General features: G+C 43.8%; 1 protein-coding gene across 1 annotated transcript in view; it reads left to right on the forward strand.

Annotated features, from left to right (window-relative positions):
• Positions 1–25772, forward strand: part of GRM7 (glutamate metabotropic receptor 7) — a 275098-nt gene that overhangs the window by 144773 nt on the left and 104553 nt on the right. The window contains exons 3-4 of the mRNA XM_054216198.1: positions 13585–13726; positions 14591–14745. Of these exons, the coding sequence (XP_054072173.1) occupies positions 13585–13726; positions 14591–14745 (297 nt within the window). The remainder of the gene's footprint in view (positions 1–13584; positions 13727–14590; positions 14746–25772) is intronic.

A 25772-nucleotide genomic window follows, 5' to 3' on the forward strand; every position in this document is an offset into this window, starting at 1 on the left:
AGTGGGCAAGCACTCCCCATTCACCTCTGGATGCCAACCAAGACTTAACAGCCAGCTGTCACCTCCACATCTCTTCAGCCAGCTCATTTCCAGGTGGGTCCGGGACCACCCTTCTGTAGGCACCTCCAGCCCTTGATGTTTCAGTGCCGGGTACATAGTCCAAGCTGCAGGCGGCGTATGTGGCCCCAGAGTATTCCCAACCGTATGGAGGACTTGCCTTTCCCATGTACCTTGTGTTGGGTCCCTCTCCCAGGCGGAGTCCCCAGCGCAGCTGGCCGAGCTCTGGTCGGTAGCTATGGTAGAACTGTGGTGGTTTGACATGGGATAAGGATGAAACCTGGACTGCCTTCCAAGAGCTTGCTCCTAACTTTTGTGCCTTTTACGACATTTTCTTGCAGAACTCCATTAAATTGAACTGATTATCCACAGGCAGTGGATGGGGTTGGGGGGTGGGGGGGAGAGGTGGTTTTTGCAATGCTGCGATAGTGATTTTATTGAACTATATTGCATTTTTAGTACTCATTTGAGAGAGGGTTATTAAAGCACAGTATTGTACATTAAGAACATTACTCCAATGTGAAGGAGATGAGGGTTATGAGAAAGACAAGAAAAGACCAAGGAATTTAAAGAGTTTTGTTTCTATTTTTCATTTCCCCCATCCAAGGACTAGAAACATAACCTATTTAAATAATTCTTAGCTTTGCTGATTTTACACGTTTTGAGTCCCAGAAGGCAGTGGTCAGTGTAGAAGCTTGCAGTGATGACCTTGCGTGTGAATCTTTCGAGAGAAAATATGCTGCAGCGGGACTGAGGACTAATTGGAAACCCAGGTAGGATCTAACAGTAAAACTGTCTTTTGGTATCTCAGTCATCCCAAGCGGCACCTGCAAATCCGATCTAGAGATGATTTGCTTTCAAGACTCTGCAGAACGCTGTGCTTATATATGCTTTTATCAGATGTGTACGTGAATCAGAGCTTTATTCAGCTATCACCAAAACGCTATGAAATATGAATGTACATAATATAACGGCAGTTTGCTAATGATATTTGATGAAATTTTCTCTTGGTAAAATTAGACCATGTGTAGTTTGCTTCTGTTATGATCTCCACACGACAGGGACCTATGATTCTGCAGAGCTGAGGATTAGTACCGTCTGAGAAGCATCACTTCGAGCTTCAATTAAACTTGGGAAGCAGCAAGCAGAATAGTGTGTGCTAATGAGAGAGCAGTTCCCCAGAAGAGGCTTGGGGATGGTTACTGAAGCATACAGAGAAGAGAACTTCATCCTGCTAGAAGTATACAGGAGTAATAAGCAGATCTCTCTGTCTTCCTTTGGATGAGGCGCAAGGAACTGGAGGTGAAACAAAACGTTATGGAAGCCACCTTCTTTTCCTCTAACCCTCCACACCCCCCAGACTGATGTCCTGTTTTCTTTTGTATTCCTCCCAAAATGTTAGTTGATCTTTCTAGCTAAGACAAGTGAATGCCAAATCCTGTTTGCTTTTGGGTGCTTACCTTACTAGTTCTGTGCTCTGGCCCCGCGTCTCGCTTTTTGTCCCCAGTAGCTCAAAGCCCAGGAGTTCCTATCAGTCTCCTTGTGTACCTCACCTATCGCGGAGCCTTTGCAAGCCCGACGCCGAGTTCATGACGGATTTTTTTCATGTTGTAAATGCTGGTCTTTTTTGGGTGGAAAAATTAGAAAACAGGTTTCCTTCCAAAAGTATACTTGAAAGATTTCTAATCCTCCCTCCTTTCCCACCGAGATTTGTCATTGTGTCATTGCTGTTCTCTGGATTTCTCAGTCTTTGAAGAACTGACAAGTCTTTACTTGCCCTAACAGATATATAACAACCAAGAAAAGACCATTAACTGAGAGAAGGCTAAAATACTATGTTACCTCTCCAAGAAAAAATGAATTAGGAACATGGGAACACTCCAAATTGTAGTTAGAAAAGCTTCATCATTAGAGATCATTTTGTGCTTGCAGTTCATAATGATTCACTATCCAGAGGTGGCATCGTTATTACTAGGGGGGGAAATATCCCTGCAAGAACAGCACAGCACTAAGCAGCCTCCTAAATTACAGTGTGGAGCTCCAAGAGGCAGTTCAGACAAATAAAACCATGTCATAGAGCCCAGGATTCTTTAGTGTGTGTGAAGGTTGCAGGAAATTGCTTTTTGCCGGGGAGCCAAACCAGCCTGGGAAGGTTTTGTTTGTGAGCAGTCTGGCATTCGGGCGTTTTGGGAAGGAAACAAGTAACTGGAGGTGAGAAGGGGCCAAGCCTGGCTGCCCAGTGCCCACCGTTGGGCGCGTGGGAGGGCAGGGCAGCCAGCGGGGAACTCCCCTGGCAGGTAATGGGCTGGTTTTCAATGGCTTTAATGGCTCAGAGCCTCAGCTGGAGAGATGTGGCTTTGGCTGCGTGTATCTTAATCGTAGCACTTATTTACAGGAAAACGGGGAATGTTCTGTTTCCCTGGAATCCAGTCTCCTTTCGAATGGATTGCTTTTCGTTCTCGGGAGGTAGCCCTGCTGGGTTACCCTCTCCTTGGGTTCATGGCCACTGGCCACACTCAAGAAAACCTTTGTAGCATTGTGGTGGGACCGGGGCTTCCTCTGCAGCCTTGGAAGGGCCATCATCAGGGGTGGCCTCCTTTGCTTCTCCCTGTAAATTTCAGTTTAGGACTTGGAATTTGCCAGTTTTGAGGATTTATGAACCAGCTGCAAGACTGAGATACTTAGCGGGTGTTTTGTGTTGAGCATAGTTCTAATTTGTATCATTGCTTGGCTGTACATTATGCTTTTAAACATGGTATTTTTGGGGCTTTGTTTCTGTCTCTGCCCGCAGCCAGAGATTTTACCGCCTACAGTTGTTCCTAAAGAAACAGTGTTTTATAAAGTGTTCTGACATTATTTTTGAGAACTTTGCCTTTGCTATTTTTATGCACAATGCAGTAGAGCCGGTCTCAGTCTGACTCAATCAGACTCCTTAAAGACAGAGAGAGGATTGCATTATTTTTGGATTTGCGCCATACGAGACCATGCAAAGTGTTTTGCACCCCCGTAGTTGTTCATCCCGCAGATCGGCAGATGCGCCCTTACAGACCTTTAATTCTGTTCCTCTCAACTTAATTCCGGTGTCTGACTTTGCAGTCTCTCTTTTCTGTTTGATAGCAGGCAATGAGAATACGCCAAAATTCAGAACACAAATAATGTTATTTAGCCTGGAATTTGCTTGTTCAGACTCCAGCCCCGGGTCTTCGCCTCGTTCCTCAGAGCAGCGGTTATCGCCTTTTAGAGGTTTTACTGCGCAGCCCCCTCCGAACTGGGCCGTTTAAGCACTGCTGCCATAAAGTTGTAACAACAAAAGTGTTTGAAGCAGAAGCGGAACTTTTATTTTATATTGCCTTTTTTTTTTTTTTTTTTTCCTACATGGTTACACTGTATGGCTCAAATGTACTTTTTGTAGCACAGCTTTTAGGAAGCCAATAAATCTCAAGCCCCTTCTACTGCAAACACCGAGGCTGAGTCTGTTCTCCGGCGCTTGGGAGCATCGCGATGGGAGCAGGCGGGAGCTCGCCAGCACCGCGGCTGTTGATCTAACCTGATATCCTCCTGCTCTTTATTTTCTCTCTAGCAAACACGGCTTTTCTAAATCTTTGAAAATGATGATCTTATACCATTCTTATAATGTAATTTGGTGTTCCGGAGAGAGTCGTAATTTTTTATATATTGCTGGAGTTTAACTGCCATAATGAAGGACAATTTTTGAGGTGATAAAATGCACTAGGAATGTCACTAAATATGCAGCAAAGCTACGACACAGTGGAATTAAGCATTAATGAATAACATACTAGGAATATTAGTCTTCTGTATCAGTTGAGGTCTTCTGTTCTTTGGTTATGATGAGGTCTAATGTGAAAAAATGAGACAATAAACAAGCTTAGCAAAAATCAAATTTTAAAATGATTCAGTAGAATCCTAATATATAGAAAGTTTCCAAGTTAAAGGCATTGCATATCCACAAGGATGCTTGCCCTTGGATAAATTGTTGCAGTTTCATGTTTTAATGTAATTTTATTATTGGTTCACATTTTATTTTTACAATTGAATTACGATACTATGGAGACGTAATTTACATTCTAGCCTGTCTGCACACCACTGCAGTTGTAAACTTCTTTACTGGCATATGCAAGAACTTCATAACTCTTGGTCAGTAGGATGTTAACTATTTCTAGTAAAGAAATGAAAGCCTGATCCAGAGCCCCATTAGAACTTTGATTTTGGACATAAGGATCCAACTGTCATTTCTGGATCTCTCTATAACTCAGCTTTTTTGACTTAAAGTTCATTTTTCGTGAGGATTCTGCATACTCTGTGCTGATCTAGCCTCCTCATTTATTTTTTTTCCTTGAAATGTGATAACTTTGTGCTCCTGACTTTTCCATTCTATAGATCTGTATTTGTTCTGGGTGGAGCTGTGGCTACGCCGGCCCAGCAAAGGCAGTCAGAATGAAGTCCAGACAATCCTCTCTGAATATGCCTGTTTTAAATTGTGGGGTCAGAATAAATTAATTTCTTTCCATTTCTGGCTGGCGGGAACTTTTTTAACAGTGAGCTCATTTCAATAGATTAAAGTTTCTTTGTACCGCATCTGCCAGAGCTGGGGCTGGGGCGGACTGCCACGGGGCATCGCCTGTGGGCTCTGCGTCACTGCTTTGAAGAGGAGATGGGTCAGTCTAAGGTCCAAGCCTTGCTGCTGCATGAGTGCTTGAGAGCTTGTGTGTGAGGTGGACTGAAGGTCTCAGACCAGTTCCTGGCGAACTTTCTCGCCTTGATGGGCCAGGGGGATATTAGGTGGTCAGTAACGTGGGCAGGACTTATTTTGCTAGCTTCGTTTACTGTGAATTTACAGCTCTGGGAACAGGACTGGAAATTTTCCTACAGTAGAGTAACTTACTGAAATTCTTACTATTTCTTGCATGAGGCTGATGACAAGTCCTGTAAAGTGGACATTGGGGAGATTATTCTGGTTTTTATTTAAGACAATAAATGTGAATTCCCACATATAACAAAGAATCGCCTTAAACCCCCTACCTGACACACGGCTCCTGCTGCGTAACGTTCGCTCTTCTCTAAAGCAAACCTGTGAGTCATGTATTGACTTCCCAGTGATTGCTCTTTGAAGATTTTGTGGCTTTTGTGTCAGTTGTTTGAATAACTGTTCTACTGGTGAGAAGTTTGACGGCAAGCAAGCTGGCAGGCCTGGCTGTATTTCAAGAATATGAAATAATCTTTATCATTCCCGTTCCTTTAGGCTGTAATGCTGCTTTATCAGGGAAATGTCCTCAACTGTCGTATCCAAGTTTTCACATGGAGAGAATACTCACTTCTTTAAACTCAGTCTTCAGTGTTACTGCCACTGGTTTCTTTTTCTTCTACAGAATATATGAGGTTTAGAAGTAAAATATAAATATGTAAGGCACAATAAACATCCAGGAGGCAGCTTTCGGCAGCTGCTAATTTTAAAGTAACATATTAATGAAATCAATTAAGAGTTCCTTTTAATAATTAGCAAGAGCAAACCTAACTTTCTGAAGCGATGTTTTCAGTATTGCTAAAAGTGATTCCCCCAAAAAGAGTATCTCTGTAGATAAATCATCTGAAAAAGTGTTAAATTGTCTCTTCTGCTACCTGATAATCCAATTAAGTGGTGATAAGAAAAATAGCTCTTGGAGAATTTCAGGGAAGCAGAATAATGTGCTTAGTGTTGTACCAGAATCAAAATACCACATAATCATGGGTATCCATGGATACTGAAGCAACACTTTGATTACTAGATACATCCATTACCCTTAAATACCGGAGTTAGGTGTTTAATGCCCCGAACAATTTACTGCCTGACTGCCTGAACTTGCACAGAGAATTCTCCTGGGGTTTTGCCTTTCGGAGGCACAGCACAGAATCTGTCAACGGGCACAAGGAAGGCAGCTATGATATTTTTAAGACTCTCTGTCTTCTTCCAAGTTCCTGTGTGTTTTGCAACTGCTGCCGCCCAGATGGCTCGACTCGCCCGCCTGTCCTCGAGCTGCCTGTGAACTGGGGCATGATGCGATGTGGCCCAATCTCCGTCCCACGCCTGTGACATATGAGTGGGATTCCCGTGAAAAAGCTCCTATGATAATCTTTCACAGCGCTTGCGCTGTTGGGACTCGCTCCGCACCGAATGGATGAGCTCGATGTTGTGTCTCTGCAGCACCAGAAGTTTCATCACGGCAAGATGAGCATGTTGGTTGTTTCGTGGTGTAGGATCATAGAATCGCAGAATGGTTTGGAAGGAAGGGACCTTAAAGATCATCTTGTTCCAGCTCCCCTGCCCTGGGCAGGGACACCTCCCACCAGACCAGGAGTTTGAAGCCACAGTTTCTCCACCGGAGTTTTGACTTCTTCGTTTGTTGTGCAGGGCAGGAGTGGGAACCCTAGAAAAAAAGCCTCCTCTGCACAGAAGCTGCTGTGGGTCCTGAGGGCAGCCCAGGAGAGGGGCACGTGGGGCTCTTACTCGTGTGGTCCCGCCACCAGCTTGGCTTTTTCCTTTCCATTGCATGAAAGGATCCGGTCCTCTTTCCTAGGGTTGATAGTGAGAAAATAAAATACCAAAGGAGAGAAGTAAAACGGGTATTTAAAAAGCACTTTGAAAGTGACCGTTGGGAGTGTGATTATTTAACCCGGACTTTGTAGCGGTGGCTCCAGCACCGTCTTGGGGCAGGTACCTGAGCTGGCGGCACAATGTGGGGATCCGGCATCTGCTCCTGCTCCTGGAGCATGGCAGGGGCCGCGCTTGGTGCCTGCGTGACCATCCCTGCAACGCCGGCTCCTTCTGCATTGTGAAAATGCCATACGGTTCAGGAGGTCAACAATAGGAAAAGTGTGAGCAGAAACTTTTCATTTTTTCATCTTTTGCAAAGATTGTGGGGTTTGTTATTTTATTTTCTTCTTTTTTTTTCTGCTTTTTTTGTACTCACAAAATGTCTTTTATATTATGAGAGTTCCAAACCAACTTCCTTGAATGTCTCAATACAGGTTTTCATAGCAAAACATTTTTTTGAGGAGAGTTGTGAGGCAGAATCTTACATAAGTATTTTGTTGGAAAGGGGAAATAGAAGAAAGCCGGCACCCTGTGTAGGCAGAGAATGTGTGGGTTTAGTCCATTGTTCCTGACAGTAATTGAACAAACTAAATCCTTCCTATAAGCCATTTTGCTAAAAGTAAAAGCAGGAAACCAAGAAACAGATGTCGTATCATCCCACTTGTTGCACAACTTGTCCTTTTTAGTCTGCCTTTGCTAACCCACTCATCTTGGGTGTTTTGGATCACCCTTACTGCTCTTCCCTTCAGCGAGCGTCAGTACTGTTTTTTTCTGTTCCTAACTGAATAGTAATTTTCTGCAAAAAAGGACAAAAAAGTTCTGTTGAACGGTAATTTGGGGGGGATATGTGATTTCATGCTTCCTAAATTTATTTGTAAACTGAGACTAAATTCAGTCTGCAGAACTGGAGAATTGGAGAATGGAATTGGAATTCCTGGAAATGGACTGGAACTGGAGAGAGCTGGGGAGGAGGATGAGAAGGGCTGCACGTTGCCGTCGCATCCCACTGCCCTCAGCAGCGGGGGGACAGCCATGTTCCCATGGGGGAGCTGGGGTCCCCCCAGTCCCGGAGAGCGATTTGCCGTCTGCACGCGGTGGCTTCAGTCCCAGTTTTGATGCTGCCCTTTGGCTGAAAATCAGCATCCCCTTCTGCTTCAGCTGGGGACGGTGCAGCTCTGCAGACAGGCGCAGGGACTCTGCCCCGGGTGCTGGTAGGCGATGGAGGGGTCAGGACACCAGGACATCTGTGGTAGAAGTTCAACACCACTCTGGGAAAGGAGGAAACTCACGTTTTACCCAATGACTGTTGTAATCATTGAGTGAGAGGAAGAAACCAGAATCTCATGCGTAGCTCCTCATTTGCTTCCCCCTACAGGTCCCTAATAACGACTTGTTTCCAATTCAGATTAAATGGAGATTGTTGTTTTAGGTAAAATTAATTGTATGACTTCTTATTTTAATGAGAAAAACTGAAGATCTAGCAACACACACAAAAAAAAAGTTTGATCTCTACATTTACTTTTTCAGTCTGGCAGCCAAACCAAAACATCAGGTATTTGTACATCCTTAATTGCCAGCGTCCTGAGCAGTACCTCAAGATAAATTTCCTCTGTCTCCAGCATCACTTAATTAAAACTTCTGCAGAAGTGTGTGAGAAAGCAGGGGCCATTATAAGGATCAAAGTGAAAGCAGAGCAGGTTCCCTTTGTGGAAAGATTAACTAGAAATGGCGTTTCTTGAGACAGCAACTCTGCTACAATGAGTCTCGTCAGTGACTTAACGAAATTCAGAGGACTCTTCTATTAGAAATACAATTTGGGGGCAAAATTGTTTTTTACCAGCCAGGGAGAAAGGACCCAACTTCACTTTGCATTTTGTTTATTTGTGCAAGAAAAAATCTGGAAGAGCTGTTAATTTCGGTTGAAATGTTAGCGTTTCCGTCTTCTCTCAGAGTGCTGCCAGTGGTTGCAGTGTGGGGAATTTTAATGCCGGGAACAATACCAAACAGCCGGGTCAGTTTGCCAAAGTGGCACAAACCACGGGGAAAAATAGAAGCTGTAAAACCAAATAATTTTCAGGTTATTGTTTGAGGAAATGGTTTGCCTTGTTGTCTTATCCTTTTCATAGATTATTGTGCGTTTTCGTGGCTTACTTGTTGGATAAAGGCGCATCTGGAAAGGCTGAACCTACCAGGTCTGCTCCCGGTGTTCCCATCCCAGATCCGATGTTATTACAAAAACCATTTGCTGGCAGCAGGGAAGGATGAAAAAGATGCCAGTGTTGGACTTCTATACATAGCCCGGAGGAGAAGGGGTATTGTTTCAAGAGAAGAGTGGTGTAGAGCTGACCACCTCATCGTCGTCGTCATGACTGTCTTTCATATACTGATTCCTGTGAATCTCTAAACCTCCATCGTTGAAGGAGTTAAACATTTGCTGGTGGAATTGCTTGAATGCTCTATCTTACATATATTACAGTTCGCATCTCTCACGCATCTCCAATATCCATTATCTTCATAACGGTCTTTGCATTTGGTTGCAGGATCCCGGTTACCTGCTGTCTTCCCTCACTAGACAGAAATGACCGTGGCGAAGGGCAGGAACCCTCCGTACCCAGCTGGTTTAACGCGTGGTGCTGCTACTGGGACCAGTCCCGGGGGGACAGGGAGGCTCCGGCGCGGTCGCTGGCTGCAGCAGGGGTTCAGTCCCAGACTGCATGAATTGCCATAGCAGTCTCTAGCTAGCTAGACTATTTGCTGCTTCTCCAGGCCTTCAAGGGTAATATATTCCTGCAGAAATCCTATGACAAAATCCTTAATTTGCAACTTTCACATTTTTACCGCTTAATTCCCTCGGAGGTTTTTACCTCAGGAGCACTGTGAATTAGCTTGACAGTTTAAATAACTGTGCACGTGCGTTTCCTATTGTAATAAGAATGCAGGATGAGAATATGGAAGTTTAACTTATTTTATATGTGTCATTTGGACAATACGTACCCAATTCCTTGGGCGTCTATTATCGCTAAGGAATGAAAAACGGCATGTGCCTCTGCCTGCCATGAGGTCCTCCGCAGAGATCGAAACACTTTTATTCGAGCTCCTGAGCTTGGATGTAAGCAGAAGCCAATGTGACGGGTGCCGTCGGGTGGCTGGGATGGATCACCCTGCTGCTACAGCCAGAGCTTGTACTCCGGTGGCAGATGCTGCCCGGTGTGGACTTGAGCAAAACAAAGCAAATAAGAAACTAATACACGCCGACCCGTTTCGGTGGCTGGGAGCGCCCATTAGTCAATTTGTAACACTGTCACTTTCCTGGAAGAGACACCAGCAGTTCAAAACCCGAATATCCATCAACGTGTCTGAATTGTATTATCTGGGTCTCGGTCCTCTTGCATCTCATTCTCTGCCTCTCTTGTTTGCCCTTGATGTGCCGTGTACGGCTCGGCCCGTTCTGTTCCTGATGTTGCCTCAGAGAGTGCTTTCTCATGCTGGTCTCTCCTCCTGCTGTTATATTGAAAGTATTGTAGCTGCCATACTGGCCAATAAAATATTTTGGGTTTAATCATTGGTGTTTGTCATTTAGCCATAATTCCTGTTTACGGTTTATCTGTAATTCCTTTGTGACAGAGATGGCACAGAGGTTAACAGGGTATGGCGCCAGCCACTCCGTTTGGGAAAGCTCTTCCACCATCCCGGCTGTAAGAGCAGCTCTCCATCTAGCTGGGGCTAAACGCATCGAGTCCAACCACGGCACCCCTACCGTAACTGGTGTGGTAAAAAAGCAGCTCTCTTATCCCCCCCTCCACCAGTGGACAGCAGAGAAACAGGGAGCTGAGCTCCCAAAGGCAGTAAAAAACTCTGGATCACAAAAAAAGACCTGAAATCTGCCCTCCCAAGTTCCATACTGTTTCCATTCTCCACCCTGGCTCCTCTTTTCTTTGAAAAACCCAGGGAAATTACATACTTTGAAGCTGTACGTTGCATTAGAGGCTTTTTTCCTCGCTATTGAGAGCCTGGCCACAGCTGTCTCTCTGTCCAAAGATGCTCGGTTCAGCTGGAATCATTATCGGCTATAATAAGATTTTTGGCTTCTCCATCCAGGCGATAGAGATTGCGTGACCCACACAATAGGTGTAATTATCCTCAGGATGGGTTGCTGAGCTGGTAGCCTTCCCAACAGCTTCGGCCTTTTTTCCGAGCCCTTAAATCACGTAGGTCGCAATTACTTAATATTAATTACTGATTTTTTTAATTATAGTTTTACAACAACAATGTGTCAGCTGATCTAGGGTATTTTTTTTTCTTTTTTCCCTTGGATACAGGGATTCTTTAATGTAGATAGACTCAATTACAGAAGTATTGCTGTTGTGGGTGCCAGGTCCGAGACCTCTTTGTTTCTGTTTCTCTGCACACGTGGTGAGGTGGTCGTTTCATTGGATGGATGGAGCCACAGAGCACCTGTAAGTCGTCTTCTGTCCTGGTTTAAAAGGCTCTTAAAGTTACTTATTGGTGCAGGGATTAGAAATCAAAAGGTGCCGGGGATCATTGCTCTGTGTGCCTGTCCGCTGGGCTGCGTTCCTTGGGGCTGCGTTTCCGATCCTCTGGTGAGAGGGCCCGCTTTTCCCGAGTGAAGGCAATGGCGAGCTGTGAGGGATTGCAAAGGATCTTCGTGGCAGCTTCAGATGCGTCTAAATAATGGCTCCCTCCAGCATGCGGAAGCCCTTTGGTCTCGACGCTATAAAATATATCCACTCCTGTTCTGCTGTGTCCAAGTGGGAGCCTCTCGAAAGGGCACTGTGGAAGGAATGCATACATTTTCAAGTGACAAATCTTGGAGCTTTATAAAGCCTGTGGGTTGGTTTGGTGTGTTGTTTTTTTTTTTTCTTCTCTCTCAATGAATTCTCCAAAGTTCCCACATCCTTATTCAACAAGAGAAATCAGAGTCTCTTGTTGGAGGTTCGAAGTGGCTTGGCTTGGCGTGATGGAGCGCCAGGGAGGGTGCGGGTGCTTTCCAAGAGCAGCTCATAACTTTAAATTCTCCTCAGGCGCAATGCCAGAAGGGAGAGATTTTCCCCCAGCAGAGACACAAGGATGGCTTCTCCTCGGGTCCCAGCTGTCTTGTGCTCCGCCTGTGGACGGGGATGCTTTTAACCAGCACATGGTCCCTGCCAAGTGGGGCGTTTCAGGAAAACTGAATAGCTTTGCTCCCGAATTTGAGTTGTTTCTGTCTAATTTTGACTGGGGCAAATAAAACCAGTGTTTAAAAAAATGTTTAAACTTTCTGGACTTACTAGCAATGTGACTTTCCTTCCTCATTTCAAACTGAAGTTTACTTTTAAAAATCGGCATTGTTTTCTTTTAAACAAAAAAAAAAAATCAAGTTGCAATAATTTCAGGTTGTAATCATTGTAAAACAAAATGAAAGGTTCTGCATGAGTCAGAGAAAAACTTAGGGGTTATTACTCTGTTTTATTCTTTTTCAGCCTTTCCTTATAACCATTTTATTTCTTCCCACCAAAACCAATCTTTTTTTCCCCCAGAGTTTTTGGATCAGCGAGTACCAGCAGACCTGGCCTGACTTCAGGCAACCTCTGCGTCTCGGCTTCTCTACGGCTAAAATAAGGAAAAATGATCCTGACCTACTTTGTAAAGTGCTCAGAGATCTGCAGAAGAGCTCCATTTTGCAATTTTAAGCCCATGCGTTTGCTCTTTATGAATGTTCAGTGTTTTTCTCCAGGTGTTTGTGTGTCTGCTTTGCCCTGGTTTGGGATGATTCCCTTCTCGTGTGTCGATGGGGGATGAGCCGCTTCCCTGAGGGGGAAAGAGCTCTTTCCCTGAGAACACCTTCTCTATTCCTTTATTTAACGCTACTTTTAAATCTGTATTTTAAAGCATATCTGTGAATATCTCCTTTGTCCTGCTGTCTTTTAATTAACTCATCCCCGCTGCTGTTTCTTATTATGCATCTCTGATATTTAATTAACACACTTTGCAGTGTACTGAGGAAGTTGGTATCTAAGATGCCATAAAAAGATGAAAGTGTTTATCACCGACAAACAAAATAATGAAGGCAAAACTCTGTTTTCATCTGCCAACAGTGACAAGCAGATTGTCACTGGAGACTTGGGGGTTTTTTTGCTTTTAGGTTTTTTTCACCCTAAAACAAGCTATATAACTTTTAATATGTGAACTGTGCTAAAAATGAGTATTTCTTTGGTATGGATGGATGGATTTATCACTATTACTGTGTTGATGACATTTTTGCAATGTTACCTGTGTATTTCTGAGAAGTCCCGTTCACAGACACGTACTTTATCTTGAGGCCTCAATTGCTTGAGCCGCTCCGTCCGTTAGGTGATGGACAGGTGAATGAGTAAGGATTTTCGTGAACAATCATTCCCAGTATCTCAGCTCCTTTGCTGTTCTTATTCCAGAGAAGTTGTTTCAGTAGAAGCATTTTCCCTCAATATCCTTCAACTTGCAAAATTAAAAAGAATGTCAGCTCTTCACTGAGAGAAAGTTTGTCTAACGCATTGTCAACATCACTTGCCTTTCAGCCTGATGTTGGTTTGTTGTTTTTTTTTAAATCAATTTAAGCATGTTCTTGTTGTTGTTTGTTTGTGGATGTTTTTTTAAATCCCTCGACTGACTGGTTTGTTTTGCTTTTCTATGGTATTGTTCTTGCCCATCTGTTTAATCCGTGACCCTGCCCAGCCATGCTGTACACTGTGTGTATCCCAAGGAGTGCTCTGTGCAAAAAAATAATGGTATGAATCCCTCAGGAAGCTTGAAATGAAGATTAAGTGCTCTATAAGGGCAGTGATCCGATCGGAGAGTTTCTCTTCCTCCCAGGCTCCCCTTCCAGCCATGTGTATTTCCTGCTGCCTTTCCTGTGCTCTCCGCCAACAGAGTCCTTTTCTTCTTTCTTCTTTCTTCTGCAGGTGGGCTCTGCATTGCTCAGTCCCTGAAAATCCCCCAGGATCGCAAGGACAAGACCATCGACTTCGATAAAATTATCAAGCAGCTCCTAGAAACTCCCAACGCCAGGGCCATCGTTATCTTTGCCAATGATGAGGACATAAAGTAAGGATGAGTGAGGGAATGAATTCCTTTGTGCATGACAGCTATGCGGAAAAGAGAAAGCAAATAAGAATACGAATAACGAAGGGGAAGTGTCTGTTTGCAAGAGCGGTGTGGGGATGTGGAGTTCATGTTGTGGAGGGCAGCACCAGGCATGGAGGTGCTGCTGTTGCTGCCCCAGACCGTGCATCGCTGGACTGGGGAGGAGGGAATGCTGATCGAGGTCTGGAAGCTTTTCCTGGCATAGGGTTACTCATGCATTGGATGGCAGACCTGACCTTACCTCTCGAAGAGGCATTAAGAAGATGCCCCACTCTCCAAGCTCATACTACTCTGTATTATTCATTAATTCAGAGTCTATTTTATGGCAAGTGACGGTTAGTAGTGATAAAATGTCTTAGATGCTTAAGGTTGAACCACATAAGCTGCTGAAGGTTTAACCACATACCCCTTGTACATAAAATAATATAAAGAATATTTTAAATATTTCTCATTTCCCCATGCTACATCTTCTGTCTCCAGAATTTTAAATTTACTTAAAATTTTGATGGCATTGTCAATTGCTGAGAGGCTCAATTCTACAAAATGAGACACAAAGAAGTTAGTATAAAGCTTCAGTAAAGTCAATGGCAAAACTTTAGGTTTTAGTATAGTCTGTATTTCAGTCTTAAGATACAGGATGAATTAAAAGAAAGGTTCAATCTGTGGTGCTTGAATTGTGATATGGTGTGTTGTGAAATTCCTGAGCCCTGTTGATTACAGGAATATGCTGTTTCTGTTCATTCTGTAGTTGCAACACAACATTTTTTCCAAGCAATTATATCTTTAAATGAAATTAATCTGTGAACAAAACATTCTTTTCCGCAGGCAAATCCTTGCAGCCGCCAAGAGGGCAGATCAAGTGGGTCATTTCCTATGGGTGGGCTCAGACACGTGGGGCTCCAAGGTGAGCCCCTTACTTCAGCAGGAGGATGTCGCCGAGGGAGCCATCACCATCCTGCCCAAGCGAGCGACCATCGAGGGTAAGAGCTCTCTCCTGCTTGGCTTTCTCTCCCGCTTCCTGGAATGCTGCTGGCACAAAAGCGATCGTCCATCATTTTTTCTGACACGTGTTTTTGAATTAACGCGTACAGATGTGGTATATGATGCAAAGAGTACAAAGTGCATTGAGTAAGTCTTCATCTCTTGAAATTTTCCTAAATGTCTGTGTTCCTCATCTGAAAACCACACGTTATTTCCACAGTTGAGAAGCTAGACGCCGTTATTTATTAACGGCGCTATTTCAGAGCTTATATTAAGCTGTCATGATATGACAGGGCCTTTATTACTTAAAAGAAAGTAAACCGAAATGATCTTAACATATCACGTATATACATAGGAAGAGAAAATCTTTTGTCTCTGAAGCAGTGGATAAGTTTTCTACTGAAGAAGTCAAAATTCATTTTAAAATCAGCAGTTTCCATTTAAACTTAACTTTTATTTCATTCAGATCAAGCACTGTATTTATTTATTATTTATTTTTATTTATTTCTTATTTCATTTTATAGTTTTTTATAATTTTTTAATTTTATTATTTATTATTTATTTTTTATTATTTATTTATTTATTTGTACGCACACAAGCACACTGCTTGTGTGCTTCACAAGTATGTGTACTTGTACATATGCACATGTGTATAAAAATTATGGGAAACTTTTTTTACAAAATCCCTTTGTTTCTCAACATTTTGTTTTGTTCTGAAGTGTTTGTTGTCTGATCTTTCCTCAATTTGTTATCCCTTTTTTCCATATAGATGCTAAACTATCCACATGGCTTCCTCTGGGCAAACCAAACTCGCTCTTTAGAGTCCATGTTCTCTAGAATATGAAAAGTTCTTTACAAGGGAGACACTGCATAAAGGAAACAAATTCCTTGGCTGGCACATGGCTTTGTGTTGGGCAGGGTCTCCAAAGAGCTCTTGAACGTCTTGCCCACGTTAAAATAAGTTCTGGTGTCTTCATTCACTGGAAAACCAAGTACTTGCATTTTTTGTTACTGTGTCTACACTACCACCTCATTAGTTATTCTTCTCAGCTATATAATATGCTGCATCATTTTACATTTTTTAAACCCTGGAGGCATTTTCACATGTTATTTCTCCATAAATACGTAAAGTTGATATACAATGAATTGTTTTGTTTCTGAAAACCAGGATATTTTAATAATCTTTTCATACCGTCTGTTTTCATCCCTGAGGGTTTCTGACACAGAAACAAAAAGTCTGCCAAGAGTACAGAGAAATAAAAACTTCCCAAGTTTGTTTGTTTTAAAATATTTTCCTTCTATATTACACATTAAACACGTTGGACGTAACGGGAAACGTGGTTTGCTTTTGGACAGAGTAAGTGATGGTAACAGAGTGGAAGGGTTCAGGTACAGAAGGTTGCACATATCAGCGTATTTAGTGTATCTGCAAAAAAAGTGTGTGCATTGAGCCTGCAAATATCTTCTTATTCAGTGAATATATCAGACTATTGCCTACAAGTCGGCTAGTGGCATTTTGCACTTGTAGTCATGAAGATTGCATGATTACGTGTTTGTGATGCTTAAATTACATTTTGCCTATCTATATAATTATGTGCATTCTTCAGGCGCGGGTGCCACGCAGCAGATACATATTTTGAGGCCCGTGAGTTGCGTGTTGCTTTGGGGAAAGGGCAAACCCCCCCAGCCAGGAGTAGGTACTGCGCTTGGTTTGGAAGGAGAGGCTGAGCACAGCGCCCAGAACAGCAGCTGCGAATGTCTCCTGGCTGCTCCGTGACCGCTCGGAAAGGTTCAGGCTGGTTCTTACCTTTTTCAGCCCCGTTCATCCATCCCTAATTGCCATCTGTATCTGCCATCTGCTGAGTCCTCTTGGGCGGGAGTGCAAAGGGATGGTTAAGAGCGCAGAGCAAATTCCCACTCTCCTGGAGCAGTTTTCCAGAACTCAACATTTCCTCTTTCAGACTGATGCCATTTCACTGTCATCCACTGAGAGAAACATCCAGTGAAATCTGTTTCTCACAGAAGTAAGTAATCCTTAGGTATTAGCATTTCCCTGCCCAGTGAGGCAGTTATCTATATGGATGGTCTGCCTTTCTTGCATTTGGACTGCTGCATGTTGTTTTGTTTTTCTTTCTGTTGTCGTAGTAATTTCATTTGGCTATGAATCCAAGAGAACTGCAAACAGACATTTTAATGTTATTCTCTTATCATCCAGCAACGGACATCTGCTTCCTAAAATTTAGTAATGCCTTTCTTTTGATGAAGACATAAAATAAATGAAATAAGAAGCCTTGGTTTTCCCTATAAATTGATGGAAACCAACTAAATTAGCAGAATGGAACTCAGTTTTCCCCGAAGGACCGGATCTTGAGCAGTGTCCCAGCCTAGCAGTCTCCTTTTTGTGCGGCAGCGAGCAGCAGTGCTGCCGCCTGCGGCTCACGGGCTCCGGGGCAAGGCAACAGCTTCATTCCCACTGGATTTGGTGAGAATGTCTTTATTAGTCATGAATGTAGACATACAATGTAAAAGTAAACCCTTTATTTTCCTCCTCAAGAGCATCATCTTTGTTTTCTGTCTTTTCTTTTACCTCTGTGTTAAATAGTATTTGTAATACGTTAGAAAAAGATTCCTAACAAAATTCACTGGAAACAGGGAGCACTGCAGCCTTGACCTACGCCTTAACCTGAAATAGGCGATGCTGCTAGCCTCTTCTCACGCTTCAGGGAAAAATGTTAAGCCAGGAGACGTTAAATTGCATTGAAAATTAACGTGCCTGCGTGTTCAAGTGTATACGGTACATTTTGGATTATCAGATTTTAGTATGTCTGTAGAGCTATTGGTCATATAAGTCATATACTGAAACAGTCATTATGTAGAAAAAGACATTTTTCAAAGAACTCTTCTCCCCCAGACGTGAGCCTTCCCTTCAAAATCCAGATGTGAATGGCAGGTGTGTTGGTGTGGTTACACCTATCTACATATTTACCATCTGAGGTTCCTGGTTTTGGTAACAGTGGGAAAATCCCAGCAGCCTCTGACTCCAGAGGGAGTCTAAAGCACTCGGTTTCTTGTAGAATCAGGCCCCAGATACGCAGTTATTTGTCTTGATACTTGGTGTCACTCTTGGGACAAAATTTTCTTTGCCGTAGTCCCATGGGGTGATTTAGGAAATCATTACATGAACTGAATTCATTCATCTTAAGTCAGTCTTAATATAGCCCGATTGTGTTTGATGTAATTATGCTGAAAGGATAAAGTTGCATCTTATTTGCATAATTGCAGTAGACAGTGAGCCAGAGGAAGTGTGCACTTAAATAGTAATCACTTCATGAAAAGTTGTGTTTGGAACAAGCTCTGTAGCCAACTTAACCAAGTGTCAACTAAGTTGAAAGGCTTTGCGAGGTTTTCAGGGAGAAAAAGCAGGATGTATTTATTTTTAGAGCAACCGTGGCAGCGGAATATTGTCTTCTGGTCATCGTTACTTTGAACTCTTCCGAAACAAGGTTGTGAAGGTGTGTCCTCTTTCTTCTCCAAAATGCATTCAAGTGGGATTTTACCTACTGCTGCTTTGTTGCCCAGAAACCCTCCTTCTTCTTCACTTACCTGAGTAGAAAGATAAATGCTGCCCATGGGGGACATTCCTGTATCAGTTTGGTGTTGAGGAACAGGGAGAGTGCCCTGCTGGTCACGGGAAGGGTGAAATGCCGTAAAGAGCAGCAAGCGTGTGAGCTACAGGAGGATTTGGGGCAAGGAAAGCAGGCTATTATGGAGTAATGATGCGATCAGGATTGTGGTAAAAATGGGAGATGTTGAGGCAAGTATAAAAAGTTCCCCAAATTTCAAGTGCCAGAGGGAAATGGAAGCATGGTGGAAAATGACAAGGTTGAGACTTTGAAAACCAAGTGTTTTGTTCTTGCAGTTCAGCTGAGCTACTTGCCTTCAGACCTAGCAATTTACTTACGTGGTTGTGTTCTCCTTAGGCAGTGACAGTCTAAGGGAAAGTTGTTCATTTGCCATATTTTTGATTTGAAGTCCCAGAAGCTTTGTAGACCATCCAAACCACCAAGAAACAAAATGTGGAAGCGCTCCCTGGATTCTCGTGGCTTGGACCATCATTCCAGCTGTGGACTTCTCCAGGTGATGGCTGGGATGAACTGCAGCCCCATTTCTTTGCAGATGGAAATGAACTTCCTCCGCACTAATCTTTTTAATCGCAAACTGACCTTTAAGTATTCCACTGCCACTTTACCTCTTCATGTTTCAGTAGATTTAATAAACTTCAGAGCATTTCTTCCTCTTGTTATCACTACTGTAACCAAATCTAATTACACGTTTTAACTGCCTGGGGGAGCTCTCTTTATTACACCATATAGATGTATATACGAGTTACCTGGATGACCCTCTGATTAAAGATGATAATACTACTGCTCCAGACATCAAATAAAGTTCTCCCTAGCAGGCAGATTCAAAGTCAGGAGTTCCTAAATTCTTTCCCTGGAGAAAGAGCCAGTGATAAGATTCTGCCAGTGATAAGAAGGTACCTGTGGCACGAGAGATGGAAAAGCCTCGTCTTTTTGGAGCAGGTTAGTGCAGTACTTGCTGAATTCATCATGGAAAGCTGTTAGACAGTCCATGTCCAGAAGATACTCAAGTCCGAGGAATGGAGTCAGGCAGACGGTCTTGGGTATAAGAGTAAGTGTCTTTCCCCTTTTTGGTTTTTTTCTTTCCCATTTTTTCTTCTAGTCTGAGCAGTGTCTACACTTCAGATTTTAAATGTGATTATATCAGTCTGCAGTATCTATTCAGATTAAAAATATCTCCTTAGACTCCTTCAAGAGTGTGGCAGTAGAGAGCATGCGTGATGGGTGGAACAATGACATTCAGGATGTTGGCTGGACCTTCAAAAGGTCCGATGGCTACACCTCCCTGCATGGCAGGCCAGCGATCAATTTCTGTCAAATGCAGTGTTACAGAGGAAATGAGGAAATAAGCGGCTTTATTCCTGCAAAAATATTCCTATCGTGCAACTCCAAGATCTATCCTTTCGCCATCGGTCCTGTGCAGACCCTGGGTGAGGTGCTCAGAGCTTGTCCAGCTGTTGCCGTTGAGGTGGCGTCCCTGAGCTTCCCCTCCAACCTCTCGCTGAAGGCTTGGCATGGGAAGAACACCGGGTAAGGCCTTCGTAATACCTGTTAGTGTCTTGCTGAGCTCCTTGTTAATGCATGTGAAGTAGGGAAAACTAGCATTTTCAAGAGACAGTAGTAATTTTGGATGCCCTTTTGTAATCTAGCCACTCTGATACACTGAGGTTCGCAGGATCTATAGAAAATATTGAACACCTTCTTTTTAGGAAATATGGATCATAAAGTCCTAGAGCTAGAACTAGAACAGAGAGAAGTAATTTCTGAAAATCACAGCCATATTTTAAGGAGTCCAAATGCCTCCAGTAGCTCTTACAAAGTTTCAAAAATACATATGTATCATTTCTGTGAATGGAAAATGGTTCTCTATTCAGAGATATCTCAGAAATTGTTTCCCTTATAATCTCAACTGTGAAGAAGATGAACAACTGTCTACTTACCTTTTGCTTTCTGTTGTTCTTATGCCTCTTTTCCGTGCGAAAATTTTCGAATTGGGCTGTTAAACTGTGGTTCATGTCGTTAGCATCCACGCTACTGACTTAGCACTTTCAGATATCTGCTGCTTCTTCTAAGTTTTTTCTTTTAAAATAATCTTCCTCATCTTTCTTACTTACACGTGATCTGTTTTCATGGACACCAGCTCAGTGAAATGAAGCCAAGGAGAAGAACAGCTGTAAGAGAAATACAGAGGCTAATATATACGTCTCTAGTATATACGTATATATGTTGTTAATTATTTTGAAAGTCTGGTGAAGTGCTTTGCCAACGATGAAAAGAATACTCGTTATGTTCTGAGTTCAGGATTTGATGCAGCTGAGCAATGGGATTCGGCTAGATTCCAGATTAATGATTCAATTCCAGCAAGGAATTGATGTGGCCGAGGTTTGCAATTTCGTGCAACTCTCAGCCGTGAGGTTAAAGGCTGGCTCCAGGTCAGCACAAGGAAGTGCACGGCTGCTTAAAAAAAATACAGGCGTTGCAAGTGCTTAAACCCAACATAACTGTCCTCGAATTTTTGAGTTGCTTCTCTTCCAAAGAGATGGTGAATCATGTCTTTAATGTTTTGTATTTATTTCCAACAAGAGCTGATTTGCTTCTTCTTTTCTTTGGGCGGTATTAAACCCACAAAATGGAATAATGATTTAAGAAAAAAATAGAATGAAATTATATCTCACTATTTAGTGTCTCTCAAATATTTTACCTTCTCATCCCCAGTCTAGCAAAACAAAGGAGCTCAGGGTTCATTTTCCTCTTTGTTAGAGAAAGTATTGAATTTTATCCAACATTAATAAATATGGGTATGCTGTCCTGCATCCGGCTATAGCTGCCTTTAGCCCAGGATGTTTCTCTGGGAAAGACGTGCTTTGTGCAGCGCTTACCTTGAACAGAACAGAAGCCTGTTGTATATCTCACAATAATATTTGTAAAATAGTCTGGTTCAGACTTTTTTTTTGTTTGTTCACAGCCTGGTTCAGAGTCTTTTACAGGGCTCTGTTGTTCTCAAGCCTTTTCTCTGTGTCCCTGGGGCACGAGCCTGCGCTTTTAAGAGCGTGAGTGAGATGGAAAGATCCGGCTCGGGGGGTTTGGATTACCCCGGGCTGCGGCGCTGCCGTTCTGGTCCCACTGCCAGCACTGGGGTCACTGCCGCCCCGCTATAGCAGAGCCCCCGGGGCACCGAGAGCCGGAGGGGACACCCATCGCAGGGGAAAAGCCCTAAGAGAAGTAGCGTGGACCAACACTCCCAGAATTTACTCTTCCAAAACCTGTCCTGGTTTGGGCAACACAGGACTCATTTGTCTTCTAATGCTTGGGAAAACTGCAGCTTTAGAAGACTCTAGTGTCTGAATTTGTGACAATATTTACTTTATAGCCAGCTATATGTGTATGGATTTCAAGATGTCAGTGTTTTCGAGCTCACCAGGTGCAGGGATGAGGAGGAGCAAGACCCGGGCACTTGACCCAAGCTGCCAACAGGGTTATTTCATACCATGAACAGCACGTTCAATAGAAATTAGAAAGCTTGCTGAGGAGTTCTCTCTCTCTCTCTTTCCCTTGCTGGCTGCCATCCTGAGCAGTCCTTGCCCTGGTGCTGGAGCCCTGAGCCCTTCCCTTCCTCCCGAAGCCACAGCACTCGTGGGGTCCCACATTGTCTGTCCCTGCTGGGAGCGCACGGCTCCCTGATGAGAGAATGGGCTGGGTGTAGTCCGGGATTAATACTGGTTCTTTAGTATTGTTAATGTTAATTATTTAGTCTTATTCTATTGCATCTGTTTATATTCCAGCCCTCGGGTTTCCTTGTTTTTCCCGATTCCCCTTCCCAGGTGGGGAGGGGTCATCAGGTGAGAGAATAATTGTCTAAATGGCAATAAATTGTTGTGGGTTCCTCAAACCATGACACCTCCCCTCACTTTTCCTCTCATCTCCTTGCTCCCACCCATCTGGCGCGTTTCGCTTTCTGCGCTGCTGGAAAGGCTCCGGTGCCGGTGGGTTTGTTCCCCCTTGGCACCTCCAAGGGAGATGTTGGCTGTTCCAGAGCAGTGGGACCAGCGCTGCCATCTCCCCTTCCTTCCTTGCACTGCCAGCAGCGGGCTCCTGAGCCTTGGGGGGGCACAACCCTGCTTTCTGGGGCTTTAAATACTGTAATTACAAGCAACAACAATCAGGAAACGCACTTCAAGTCTGGTTTGTGTCAGTAGTTTAACAGAGAGACTCTGGCTTGGACACTGTCTCTTACAAGTAAAGTTTGCACGAAGGACAATATATATAAAGGTTTATTTGTATTTTTTTCCCCCATGAGTAAATTGTCTTTACCAGCTTTGGAATCAAAATGCTAAGGAGTACCCTTATAATATGATAAGGGTACTCATATTATTAAGTAAGTAAATGCAGAGATGCGTCATCTGTTAAGATAGGTTTGTTATTTCATGCAGTACGTTTTAGCAAAAAGATGCTTTCAAATGGCTCTTCATATTCCTCAGAGAAAGCCTGTTAGCTGGCCAAGCACGGGTGAAGGAAGAATTTACCTTTTTGTTCTTATGTATCAATCACGCAGTGTTTAAAGTCATTCTACCCACAAACTTGTTGGGAATGTGTCTTTCCCAGTGCTGATAAAGCCATTAATTGAATTTAAACTAATACCGCGGTTACTGGGAATCCAAGACGCGCTCGCAGCCGTGAAAAGTTTATTGCATATCGATTCCAGCCTGTTGAAAAGTAGCTCTGGGAGTTCGGATTCGCGGTGATTTCTCCTGGCTCAGTGCTGAGTCTCGTTGCCTCTTGCCTGCGTAGGTGCGGACTCCTGCGAGAGGAGAGTGGCCCGCGTGGCTGCAAGGACAGACGGACAGACAGAGGCGCGTGGTGCCAGGGCTGGGCGCTGCCAAAGGGGACGGGCTTTATCCAGGGCGCTTGGTGGGCCAGGCATCACGTCTCCCTCGTCTTACACGTTCTTCCCTGCCCTGCCAGCAGGAAGCTTCATGGTGGAAAGTGTGGTGCAGTCAAATGTTGGCTTAAATACGGCTGCTGGGGGCTGCCCGGTCTCCTGGGGTCGATGGATATGGTAATGCTGGCGATTCCGGCAAATTTCCGCCTCTATTCCCTGATGGAGGCAGAAATTGTCCACTCGCTCGGTGCTGCAGTAGCGATGCAGTATTGGCTTTAAAGGGCTGAAGCAAAGGCTTTGGGGAGAGGTTTAGTAAGTTCAAAGAGACAGTAGCTTAAGGGTAGCGTTATTTTTTAATATGCAGATATAGAGACGTTAAGAAACACAATTTTTATGAAGTTTCAAATTAGAGTTATTTTGTCATTTTCTTTTAAATGAGGGCATTGACGCTTTCAGGTTGTTTTTTTTTTTTCTTTTGTTTAAGATTCCCCGTAAGTGTTAGTGACTGAGAAACAGTCTGAGCTGTAACCGCTGCTGCCGCAGACTCAAAGGGAATGCCCCACAGGGCTCCAGACCCGAGCTCCCGTCAGGGGGTGCGTTCAAAAACACCACGTACTGTTGCAACTCAAAAATGTAAATGTCTGCATCATTTCAGTGTAGTATTTGGCTAAAGTTACCCATCTGGCTGTCTTGCCAGTTGTCTCGTTCAGTTCTCGGAGTTCTTCTGGGGTTGCTTAGATGGTTTGAAAGTATGATCTTGTTAGAGTATTAAAGAGAGTTATCTGCCACTGCTCAGTGCGAGACACAGCTCATAACCACAACAGCATTAGCAAGAAATGTTGTCTGAAATGGGGTTTGAAGCAGTACCTTTTCAAATGGCCTTCCTGCTTCATAGCAAAGAAATTAGGTAGAAAGCTCTAATTGGACCATAAAGAACGTTGTAAAATAAAGATTTAGGGAGCTTTCTCTTTGGCCCCTTGAAATGAAATTCCACGCTCGCCCACCCTACAGCAGACCTGGCTTCTCAAAACCAAGGTACTTCTCTGACCCGAGCCAGCTGTTATTTATTCCGTGGGTATATGTCTCTATATTTCTGTCTTTTGTGTATTGCTCCCAGGGCTTATGTTGGCATTTTCTCTTTGATGTTCATATTTAACTGTTATTTCAGGACACTGGAGATTGTGTGGGTGGCTGTTTTGAGAGAGAGAGAGATGTGTACACACACAAACACACCCAAACTAGAACGGCTGATGCTGTAAGAAGAGATAATTCACAGAATAATATTTAGCTATTGATCACTGTTCAGATATATATCATCAGTGGTCTTTGTTTTGGAATTTACTGGAATTGCATCGCCTGAAGGACAATTTTCGCCTCAATGATCTAACACTGAAGTTGGCTGAGCTATCTGTTGGGCACGTTTGGGTGGAGTATTTCCATCCAGAAAGGAAGAATTTTATTTATAGGGAGCCTGCTATCTTTGTGTGCCAGCTCGGGATCCGCATGGGACCTGGTGGGAACCTCCAAGCCTTCCCCCCGCAGGTCTCCCTGCACCTGAGGCGTCCATGGCTGTCCAGGAGTGGGGAGGCTCCGCGGGGCAGCGGTTCCTCCTGGCAGCAGATGGCCACGTGCTGCTCCCCAGCGTTTTCGCAAGGGCAGCGTGGGCTGGCCACCAAACTCCCCATCCTGGCCAGGGGCAGCCCGTGCAGAGCACGCAGCAGGCGCGTGAAGAAGGCAGAGGGTGGTTTCCTATCCAACCCCCCCAAATTAGGAAATCCCAGTGTTTTCTAGCGCTGTTAGTCCTTGCTTCTGTGCAGAGTTTCGAGCCTCATTTTTCGATAGGAATTTATTTTCTCTTTGTTAGTAACATTGGCAGGATTTCCAGGATCTGGGGAGTGAGGAAGCTCAGGGGACCTCACCAGACCCCTCATGAGTGAGCCTCTTCTGGGCAGCTGAAGCAGAGCTGGAGAATTATAAAAAAAATACTGTTTTAGTTTCTCATTATGTTTAGGCATAGAAACAGAAGTCAAGAAAAGATTTTACCACCTTCTCCCACTCCCTCGGAGCAGCACTGGCGCTGTGTTTGCCTCGAGCCGGGCGATGCAGGGAGCTGAAGGGGATGTTACAGCACTGAGCGGGGAGCTCGAGTGGTTTCATTGCTGAAAGGAAGGAGCGGGAGAAGGGAATGAGGGAGGGTGGGTGGTGAGGTGTTCCCACAGGCCATCTGAAGCATCGTACCCGACGTCTGCCAGCATGGGCAGGGTCCATGAGGGTGGGGAGGGAGAGGGAAGAGCTCCCCTCTCCTCTTTGCATGAGAGTTACATCTCTCCTGATGTTTGTTACACTATAATTTAAGAGGTTAACACACTTTTCTGCTTCGCAGGAAGTGTATTGGCAGAGTATTTGTTTTGCCATTTATATGTCATGTATTTTTCATGTAAAAAAGAAATTGCAAGAGCCTTCTGAAATAAACTGTTCCTGCTTTAGGTAAAAATAGCCATGAATG

Source organism: Rissa tridactyla, chromosome 10, assembly GCF_028500815.1.
Source record: "Rissa tridactyla isolate bRisTri1 chromosome 10, bRisTri1.patW.cur.20221130, whole genome shotgun sequence".
Taxonomy (NCBI): Eukaryota; Metazoa; Chordata; class Aves; order Charadriiformes; family Laridae; genus Rissa; species Rissa tridactyla.